The 10628-nt window shown below is 41.3% G+C and overlaps 1 protein-coding gene across 1 annotated transcript; it reads left to right on the top strand.

Moving 5' to 3' along the window:
* The first annotated feature begins 491 nt into the window (after window positions 1-491).
* Window positions 492-7454, top strand: LOC149314900 (serine palmitoyltransferase small subunit A). The gene is made up of 2 exons (XM_089522094.1): window positions 492-778; window positions 6112-7454. Exons 1-2 carry the CDS (start codon window positions 676-678, stop codon window positions 6213-6215), a joined length of 207 nt encoding a protein of 68 aa, XP_089378220.1. The 5' UTR covers window positions 492-675; the 3' UTR covers window positions 6216-7454.
* The last annotated feature ends 3174 nt before the right edge of the window (window positions 7455-10628 follow it).

Genomic DNA, 10628 nt, shown 5'->3' with positions numbered 1-10628 from the left:
CGACTGCAGAGGAGGACAGGGCACCACAAAATGTAGGACATCATCATGGAAAAATGCAGGACATTAGCAAATAAGAGCTAAAACTCTTGTATTATTATTATTATTATATACTATACAAAAAGAGTACACTAAAGCAGACTTGAATTATTACAATATCAAAACAAATTATGTGTTAAAAGAACAAAACACAGTCAAAAATTGTATTTTTGGCAGAGAGGCGGAGGAAAAAATCAAGACATCATCATCATCATCATCATCATTATCATTATTATTATTATTAAAAATGGTAAAATGTTAAGATTTAGCTAAAAATGTAGCCCATCCTTTAAATATAAATTCATGCTTTTTAGTCCCTCTCAAAATGGAGGAGATCGAAAAGGAAAAGGCCGCGCGTGACGTCATCGGCGCCCGTTGAAGGGAGGGGCGTGGCCTGGCCGGCCGGAGCCAATCCGCGAAGAGGCCACGCCTCCTCTTCACCACCAGCTTCGCCGCTTCCACCTTCACCTCCTTGGCGTCGGTTGAAGAGAAGGGGGCGTGGTCTGGCCTTCCGAGGGACGGAGCCACAAGCAGCTTAGCCAATCGGGAAGAGGCGTTGCGTCATCACCCCCCTCGGCCTTAGCGGTTTTACTTCATTCTCTTCCTGCCGGTTGAGGGCGTCGGTGGCAGGAGCGGGAGATGGCGCTGGGCTCGGCCTGGAAGCGGATGTCGTGGCTGTACTACCAGTACCTCTTGGTCACGGCGCTCTACATGCTGGAGCCCTGGGAGAGGACGGTCTTCAGTATCCTTTCGTCCCTCTGAGGAGAGGGAGCTGGGAATGGCTGGGCGGGCGGGCGGGACCGGGGCTCAGCCTGTGAAGGGGAAATGCGGGGTGACTAAATCTCCCAACCGCCCAGGAGGACGCCTAGAGCACCGGTAACCCAAACTGTGGCCCTTTTAAGAGATTGTGGACTACAGCTCCCAGAATGCCAGGCTATTGGACAGATGAAGTCCAGAATTCTCTTAAAAGGGCAACAGCTTGGGGACCACTGGCTTAGAGGTTTGTGTGTGTAGCGGTTTGGGCCTTGGACCATGGCTGCGAAATAACCCGATTTGGCACCGCTTTTAACTCTTTGTCTGTCTCAAAGCTATGGAATTCTGGGAGTTGGAGTTTGTTGTGGGCCCAGAGAGATTTGCTCCGCTCTGGGCCCACAACAAACTCCAACTCCCAGAATTCCATAGCCCTGAGACAGACAAAGAGTTAAAAGCCGTGCCACATCTCTGGAGACCAGGGTTCAAATCCCAACTCACCAATGGAGACCCATTGGGTGACCATGGGCAAGTCACGCTCTCTCGGCCTCAGTGGCCAACCTCCTCTGGAGAAATGTACCTCCTTCAGCCCTAAAGGCTCTCAGAGCGGCTTACAATTATCCTTTTCAATTAGGCAGTTCCCTGCTCTTGGGCTTACAATCTAAAAAGGCAGGGCACAAAGGGAGGAGGGAATGGTGGTGGGGAAGGGGATAAAGTCCAGTGGTTCTTCTCTCCCTCTGAGGTCTGGACCAAGGCAGATGTTCTGCTTCTTTTCTTTGTGTGTGTGTGTTCCTTCAAGCCATTTCTGACTTATGGCAACCCTAAGTTTTTCTTGGCAAGCTTCTTCAAAGGAGGGTCGTTTTTGCTGTTGTCGTCCTCTGAGGCTGAGAAAGTGTGACTTCCCTAAAAGTCACCTAGTTAATTTCATGGCCAAGTTGAGAATCGAACCCTGATCTCCAGAGCCAGAGCCCCTAATGCTCAAGCCACTACACCATGTTGGCTCTCCTACCCCATTTTACTACATCGTTGTATAAAAAGTCTCAAATTCATCCAGGGAGTTTCTGTGGCTGAGCATGTTTCTTCAGAAGGGGGTTGCCAATACTGAACTGAACCTGGCGTGTGGGCTCATTTGTTAACTACCTTGGAATCAACTCGGACTCATGGCAGCCCTATGGATGAGACACCTCCAAGACACCCCTGTCCTCCGCTGCTCTGCTCAGGTCTTGTTGGTTCAGCAGCGTGACCTTCCTGATTGAGTCCACCCGTCTGGTATGTTGTCTTCCTCTCTTTCTGCCACCCTCTACCTTTCCTAGCATTACTGTATTGTCTTTTTGGGTGAGTCATGCCTTCTCATGATCTGGCCAGAGTACAACAGCCTCACCTTCATTTCATCATCTTGGGTTCCAGGGAGATATACGGTGGTCCCTCCACATTCACTGGGGGTAGGAGTGAATGTGGAAAAATTGCAAATAAAAAAAATATCTATTTTTACCTAAGAATATACCTCTAGGAATTTCCAGGTCCTTCAGTGCAACTCTGTGGTCAACATTTCCCAGGAGCAGATCATGGAATCATGCTGGAGGACCTACAAATGTCTAGAGAAGTGTTTTCTCTAGGAACTTCTAGGTTCTCCAGCACAACTCTGTGGTCAACTTCCAGCAGAGTTATGCTGGAGAACCTAGAGATTCCTACAGAGAACATAGCAATCAAAACTGCAAATAACCAAATCCACAAAAGTCAAAGTCACAGATATGGAGGACCAACTGTAATCTGTTTAAGGATCTGTTTATTTGTCGATTTTGTCTGTCCACAGTATACTCAGCACTCTTTTCCATCATCATATGTCAAATGAATTTATTTCTGTCTGCTTCCTTTACTGTCCAGTGCTCACATCTGTATGTGGTAAAGGGGAATACTATGGTTTGGACAATTCTGACTTTAGGATCTTGTCTACATCTTTCATGGCTGCCCTTCCCATTCCTAGTTTTCTTCTGATTTCTTTACTGTAGTATATGTTCTGACCAGTGTCCCAAAGTATGGGAAATCTTTAGGTGAAGCTATCACGGGGTTGTCTTGGCAAGATTTGTTCAGATTTGTCTTGTTTTGCCATTGACTTCCCCTGAGATTGAGAGCATGTGACTTGCCCAGTGGGTTTCTTGGCCAAGCCTGGAATCGAGCCCTGGTCTCCAGAGTCATAGTCCAATGCTCAATCCATGATGCCAAAACAAAATACTATGTTTATTTCCTGTGCACATTTTCATTTGCACATCCATGTATATTCATATTTTAACATTTAATAAGGAAATAACATTGTTCAAATTAGAACAGCTTTATTTAAGTAAATTGAATATTTAACTCAATGCATGTAAATTTTACACACAAATTTTTTTGGAAGAAGAGGAGAGATCGTGGCCTCCAAGTCACATACTCTCCCACAGAGAAACTCTTGTGCCCCGGGGGTCTGGTCCCACCATTTGAGAACTACTAGACTGCACAACACTTCTCCCCACTTCATCTCACAAGAGTCTTGTGAGGTAGGGTAAGTGACTATCCCAGCATCACATGGTGAGCTTTATGGCTCATTGGGGACTTAAATGTGGTTTGTTCTAACATTCTTAATTAGGACACCACAGGGACTGTTGTATTATTTACGTTTGCTGACTGTCTCTGTAGCTCTTTTCTCCCTTTTCAGCCTCAGAGCGGTTTGCAGGGGATTCCCCTTGGCTTCTCATTCCGGCACAAATCAGGCTTCCCTCACTTTAGCTTTAGCCTTGTTGTGGTGTTAGCAGTCCTGAGCTAATTGCTGGGTTTGGTGATCAGTCAGGAGATATGAGACAAGAACTGGAATGGACAAGCAGCAGATGGCCTTGGGCTTCACTTGGCTCCTTTGGATGGATTCTTTGCTAATATGAAACTTTTGCTATGCTTCCTGCACCATATTTATGATTCATAACTTGTATTTGATGTTGCTGATTTTATGCCTACTAAGGAGATTGTTTGTTATACCAGAGGTCTATCTAGTGCTGTAATCCAAGATGCTGCTGAACATTAAACCAAATTTTGATACACTGGGGGTGCTTTGGATGCCTCTTTAGGCACTAAGGCTTAGCAGATATGCCTTGGGATGCTAGTAAAGGGATAACACATTAAGGAGAGGGCTGCATTTTTGCTGTATGGCAAACAAATAGATAACAATTTTTAGATTGCACATTCATTTAGTTTTAGAGGATGCAATCTCTTTGGAGGGTGGTGTTGCAAAGGCCTGTAGTGAATTTGGCCTATGGCACCAAGTGGATGGTTTTTAGAATCCTTGTTGACATCACGATCAAACAAATGTTGGCAGCTATCCAGTGGTGTGGAGAGAGTTGATTTGTATTTAGTGAATTTGTTTTAGATCCCCTGTTTGGTTTAGCTTGGCAGTTTGAGACTAGGACAAGAAATGAAGACAGAATCCACCAGGAGTAGTGAACTTTCTCTTTTAGCAACCTGTGCGTACAGTTGACATAGCTAATGGGAAAAATGGGTCACACTCACGCACAAGATCCGTTTGCATTCTTATTTTTCCTATTTTTACTTAAGCTCTTATGAATACAGCTAAATGTTCTGGAACAAATGATCTATTAGGTCACTGTCTTAAAAAATAAATAAATCCCACCTGTGTCAAAGAGAAGGCATAGTGATAGTGGTTCTTTAAGATGTCTGCCAACTGCTATTAGGAATATATATATTGAAAACAATGTAGATGCTCATTAATGGTGGTTTTATAGAGAATATAATTTTAGTCTGACCCTTTACAGATGCTCCTTTTCCTAACCATATAGTCTGGCCAGTGGAAGCAGCAAGAATAATTTTGCAGACAGGGTTCAGTTTTTTTTAAAGTACAAAGCAATGATGAGGAGAGAGAATATTGATTTCTTTCTCCTCATCAGACATGAAATGATTACACTATCTGTTGAGGCCTCTGGAGGACCCAGCAGACCTTAGCTGAGGTCCAGGATATAATCATTTCATATTTGGCTATGGGGACATAGTCAGATTCTTCATTGGTCTCCCACTGCTCTCATCAGACATGGAATGGCTGGGAGGCTGCAGTGACACTGGACTCAGTCCAGTCAATGAATGGCCAGCTGTGGCATAATTGAACTACTCTGGGCCATACAAGATTGTGGCCTTTGTGTTTAAGGGTGTCAACCCTGATCCATAACTCCTGATCTGCTCTGGTACATCATTCTTGGCCCCAAAACCTAATTCTGCTTTATCCTGTGCTTTTTGTGCTGTCTTTAGCATTGTCAGTATGGTAAGAATTTGTTCATGCTGGAAAACTAGACTCCAAACAATCCCAGATTTATTTAGGCTTATTTTAGGACCTGGGTTAAGCAAAGCCATCTGGCTCTTGCTCTGCATCAGTTTGAATTCAGCCTGAGAGGTGTGTTGGGAGTCTCAATGCAAAAAGGAACATGACAGCTAAGACATTTGTTAGTATGTGAGGTCTTTTACTGCCTTGCCCATGGTAAACAAATTGGGGGATTGTAGATTTTTATCCTATTCAAAAGGTAGGCCATTTTAACTTGTACATACCCCTGGTGGCACAGTAGTTAAATGCCTGTACTGCAGCCACTCACTCACAAACAGCAAGGTTGCAAGTTCAATATCAGCGAAAGGGCTCAATCCCCACTCAGGCTTGCATCTTTCCAAGGTTGCTAAAATGAGTATCCAGCTTGCTCGGGGCAGTTGGCTTACACATTGAAAACTACTTAGGGAGTAGCAGTATAGAAATGTACTTGCTATTGCTACAGCTACAGTACAATCCCTGTATCCGCAGCACTGGTGCACACAATTTCCCTTACTCATGTCCAAAAAAACGATCTCTCTGGGCATCTGGAGGTCCTCCATTGCAACTTTGTGTCAGTGTGCACCAGAAATACAGGGTTCGCTATAATCCACGATTTTCACTATTCACAGTATGTTTGGGAATGTATGCCCTATACATATAGGAGTTGTACTGCAGTTGTGTTGAATAGTAATGTTAATAACTATTTTATTAACTGTAATAATGTTGCTAACTGGTCTAGTCTTCATAGGTTTGCTGTGTTGCTGCAGTTTCATATTTTTGCATTTGTCTGTCTGATTGTGTCCAACTTGACTTGGAATCCTATACCAACACATGGGAATAAGTTCATTTAACTCAAAGAAGATTACCTGTGGACATTGATAGGATTGTGATGTCAAACTTTTTATCATATTACTTGAGATTCTACTTTAATGCATTATTTCATTGTAGGTTAATGTATTATCAATGTGTGATTTTCCTTTACTGTTACTCAGATTCTATGCTAGTGTCCATCCTTGGAATGGCGCTTTACACTGGCTATGTTTTCATGCCTCAGCATATTATGGCCATATTGCACTATTTTGAAATTGTGCAGTGATGAAGAACATTACTAGATGTGACTAATCGGAGACCGAGGACCAGAGTGCTAAGAATAGTGACCATCTACAATTAAGGATTTCCCCAGATAACAGACAAGGCATGATGACGGTGACTGTCAGCTGTGCACAGAAAGACGCAACATGCCCTGAGTTTTGGTGGCATTTTTTCTTTACGAGATTCCCTTGTAACTTTTGTCTATTAATATTGTGACTGTACCTTTGATAGCAGTATTTTCTTAACTTTGTGACAGTCTCAGTATTACACTGTGAAAGCTTTTCTTAATGTAACTGAGTACATTTTGCCTTCTATTTTTAATCAGAAATCATCTTATTAAATGGAGCTTAAAGCTTTTGCTATTGTATAGTTATATGTCCACCTGGGTATATTTCTAGTAGCGTATTTTGTAAGAAAAAAGTGTTTAGGTTCATATGGAGATGTGGATATATTCATGGAATCTTTCTTACAAAACTTTGTTTATAAGTTCTAACTCAGGTGCTTCAATTACAATCTGGACTGTTCAACAGATAATTTGGTAAATCACTCTATTTTGCTTTAACAATAAATGGAAAGCTTTTTTTCTGTTCCATTCATAGAAGAATGTGACAACTAAGTACTGTATGGTTGGAACAATGTTGTGGAAGAGAGAAGTACTGGATCCAACATGAAGACTTCATTTATGTAATGCATGCCATCTAGAGATTTCTGATAGCATATTAATGCTGTTATTATAATGCTTCTAACAGAACTGTACCCTTATGCTTCTAATTGAACTGTATTTGTATATGTTTTGTTTCCCCAAAAAGCTAATTTTAATATAGACTTGAATTAAAGGACTGTGGCTATGGCTGTTGTCTATAATATAATCATGTCTGTATTGTGAACCTGTGGTTGTAATTACTGCTCAGACTCCTTTGACTTCTTAGACCAGGGGTGGGAATAATGCAGCCTTCCTTGTCAATGGATTGCAGTTCTCAGCAATCCTAGCCACCATAGCCAATGGCGAGGAATGCTGGAAGTTGCAGGCACAAAAGACTGCATATCCCCCCCTTCCTTAGACCAAATGACCAAAATATAAAGTTTGAAGTGGACTAGAGTTTAAAAGTACAGCAATAAGGAGCTGTCTACTAGGCTTGAGTCTTAAGTTTTTATAGCTTTTTTGAGATTTGTATTCTGAAGTGTAAGATGTCAATTTTTAAGGTGAAGGTTATTCTTTTCCAAAATAAAAACTAAAAGCAGAGTTGATGCCTGATGTGTCTCCTTAATTTTGGGAGATTCTGCTGGATATTGTTTTTATCAACAATGCTAATGGACACAAAATACTTGCTTGGTGCACCAGCACCAGATTGTGTTAAGAGAATAAGGTGTGAATTGAGATGCCTCTAATTCAAATTTCACTTTTAAGTGTGAGCCTTCACTCAGTTATTATCTCAGGTACAGCCCTTAATTTCTAATATTAGGAGTAATACTGAGCTAATTTGCATGGTTATTGGAAGAGCTACTTAGACATTGTGTGTAAAGTATTTCAGGCACTTAAAATGTGCTCTACAAATTCAATAGTTAATAGTGTATTCTATATATGTATGTATGTGTATATATATATATATATATATATATATATATAGCCAGTGTGGTCTAGTGGTTTGAGCATTGGACTAGGACTCTGGAGACCAGGGTTCAAATCCTGGCTCTGCCATGTAAACCCACTGGGTAATCTTGGGCAAGTCACTCACTCTTAGCCTCAGAATCTGGCAGTGGCAAACCCCCTCTGAATTAACTTGCCAAGAAAACCCCATAATAGGGTTTAGGGTCACTATATGCTGGAAATGACTTGAATGCACACAACAAATTTTCTGTTTATACTAATCTGAATAAGAAAAGTCCTGTTGAAACCAGTGGAACAAGTTATCGTACTTGTAAGTTCCAATTTTAATTAATACTTTTTTTTGTAGCAGCCACAGCTAGCATCACCTAGTTTGAGTCTTCATTTATTAAAGCCAGTGACTTTGTATGCCCATGTAAATTCATTTTGTTCCCCTATTATCAGCTGGAAAGCTGGGCTTGGTTAGATATGATGTTTATATGGACAGTCCAGCATCTCTGCTAGCTTCCTGCTACTTTCTGGACAAAGTTTGTTGATTGTTCCTTGTGTAATGCAAATGCCATCTCAGTTTATCCAACTACAGCATTTAAAATCAAATGGGAGCATATTAAGTAGATTGCACATGCTCTTTTCAAACACTGGTATGTAGAAAGGCACTTTGTTCCTTTTCTCCTACAGTAGTTATTTATCTGCTTCATCTAATTTCTTAATCTCTCATGCTACATTTTTTTTTAAAAAAATGCCTTCCTGAAACAGATGACCAAACATTCAGAAAAGAGAGATATAATAGTAATGGGGGATTTCAACTATGCTGATACTGGTTGGAAGTCAAACTCTGTCAAGAATATAGGGTCCAACAAATTCCTCTCTTGCCTTGCAGATAATTTCATTGTCCAGGTGGAAGAGGCAACAAGGGGATCATCTGTTTTATATCTGATCTTAATCAACAGTGATGACCTGGTTAATGGGGTGGAAGTGGCAGGATTCTTAGGTGAAAGTGACTATTGTTAGCATATCCTACCACCACTTCAGCTGAATATGGGGTTATAATTAATATCTAGCACAGAACATGACTGGATGTAATGATGATGACCTGATAACATATTTTTGTGAATCGTGATGGCCCAAAGTAGATAGAAATGTGCAAATGTCAAGGTCACGCTGACCAAAGTATGTTTGCCTTAGATGGGACAAAAGGACAAGCACGATGGATTATGCTAAACATGAGACATTCCTCCTACCTGCTTATTTTGCATTTCCTATGGGAAAGGAAAGAAAACAGACATTTCTCAAAATAGACAGAGACTTTATTTTGTTCTCCCTCTTTTGAAATTCCTACATTTCCCCTGCCTGTCTGATCAGCAGAGGTTTGTTTCACATTGCATCAATGCACAGACACCTTGGTGCTAAAAATCACGTTTTCCAGATGAGTTTGTCCATTCCTTGGGAAGATCATCAAAACATTTGATACACAACACATATCCCTAGGGCAGGTTTTTGAGTATAACCAATCATCTTGTTCACTTTTCCAGGTGTACTCTAGGGTGCTGTTCAAGCTTTCATTGGACCTCTTCAGGATAGGTAAATGTAGCCATCTACCCATCTGCTATCCAAATTTTCAACCTTTCGTTTCTGTAGCCTTGTGTGAATGTTATTGCTGAATCAGGCCTTGTATGTTTGTGTACTAAGCAAAATACCATATTTCCTCAAAACTGGAATTTCTTGCAATTAGTACTGGTATATTATTATTATACTTTATTTCTATAGCGCTGTAGATTTACACAGCACAGTACATAGAAACAATAAAATCGATAAAAATGAAACCTGCCAATGGTGTACATTCTACAAACTACATATAAAACAATAGATAATAATACAAAATAGAATAAGCAGGCAACAAATTTAGAAACATCTGATATATCAAATAACAATCGTATTAACAATCACACAATGCCTGGGAATGCTTCCCTGAACAATATAGTCTTCAACTCAGTTTTGAAACTGGTTAAAGAAGCGATGTCCCTTGTTTGTGGGGGAAGGAGGTTCCAGGAGTGAGGGGCAGCAAGTGAAAAGCGACGAATCCAGGATGGGGCAGTGGAGATCCTAGGCTGGGACAGCAGACCTTGACTACTAGAACGGAGGGTACGACTGGCAATGTGGGGAGAAAGAAGTTCAGATAAATAAGGAGGGACCAGTCAATGCAGGGCTTTAAAAGTCAACAGGAGAAGCTTATACTGAATACGGAAGGGGAAGGGGAACCAGTGATAATAGAGGAGAAACATGGTCAGAACGGTGAGCGGATGTAATAATGTGTGCAGATGAATGCTGGACAGAAATTCAAGTAAGGAGGTGAGAGAGAGGAAGCCCTGCCAGAAGGAGGTTACAATACTATAGCTGCGAGATGACCGGAGCGTGGACCAGAGTCTTGGCAGTAGAGGCCGAAAGAAATGGACGGATTTTAGCAATATTGTAGAGAAAGAATCTACAGGCCTTGGCTGTGGCCTGGATCTGGGGGATACACGACAGAGAAGAATCAAAAATGAAACCAAGACTGTGGGCTTCCCGGACTGGTCGAATAGGTATAAATAAGTGTAAGAGATCCTAGTAAATTACCCATCTCTTGCATGTCTCCTTTTGAGGTAATTAATTCTCCAACATTCAAAGGAGATGCTGACACTGCTGGCAGGGATCCCAAGTTCTTGCAAACACTTTTTGAGTTACCAGGCATTGCATAATTATTATCTGACGTTATTTTAAATTGTTGCCTGTCCTATTTTATTGAATGCTAACATGCATTAATATGCATTATTT

Source organism: Sceloporus occidentalis, unplaced genomic scaffold, assembly GCF_023333645.1.
Source record: "Sceloporus occidentalis isolate IW3139 unplaced genomic scaffold, rSceOcc1.0.p SCAF_4, whole genome shotgun sequence".
In the NCBI taxonomy this organism is placed as follows: Eukaryota; Metazoa; Chordata; class Lepidosauria; order Squamata; family Phrynosomatidae; genus Sceloporus; species Sceloporus occidentalis.
Note: the sequence above shows the minus strand (reverse complement) of the source record. Positions and strands in the feature narration are given on the sequence as shown.

What these genes read in the sequence shown, in the direction of transcription:
- LOC149314900 (XM_089522094.1), top strand. Translation starts at nt 676, where the DNA reads ATGGCGCTGGGCTCGGCCTGGAAGCGGATGTCGTGGCTGTACTACCAG. An exon ending in CTGGGAGAGGACGGTCTTCA is followed by an intron (nt 779 to 6,111) that starts GTATCCTTTCGT and finishes ACTGTTACTCAG; the next exon opens with ATTCTATGCTAGTGTCCATC.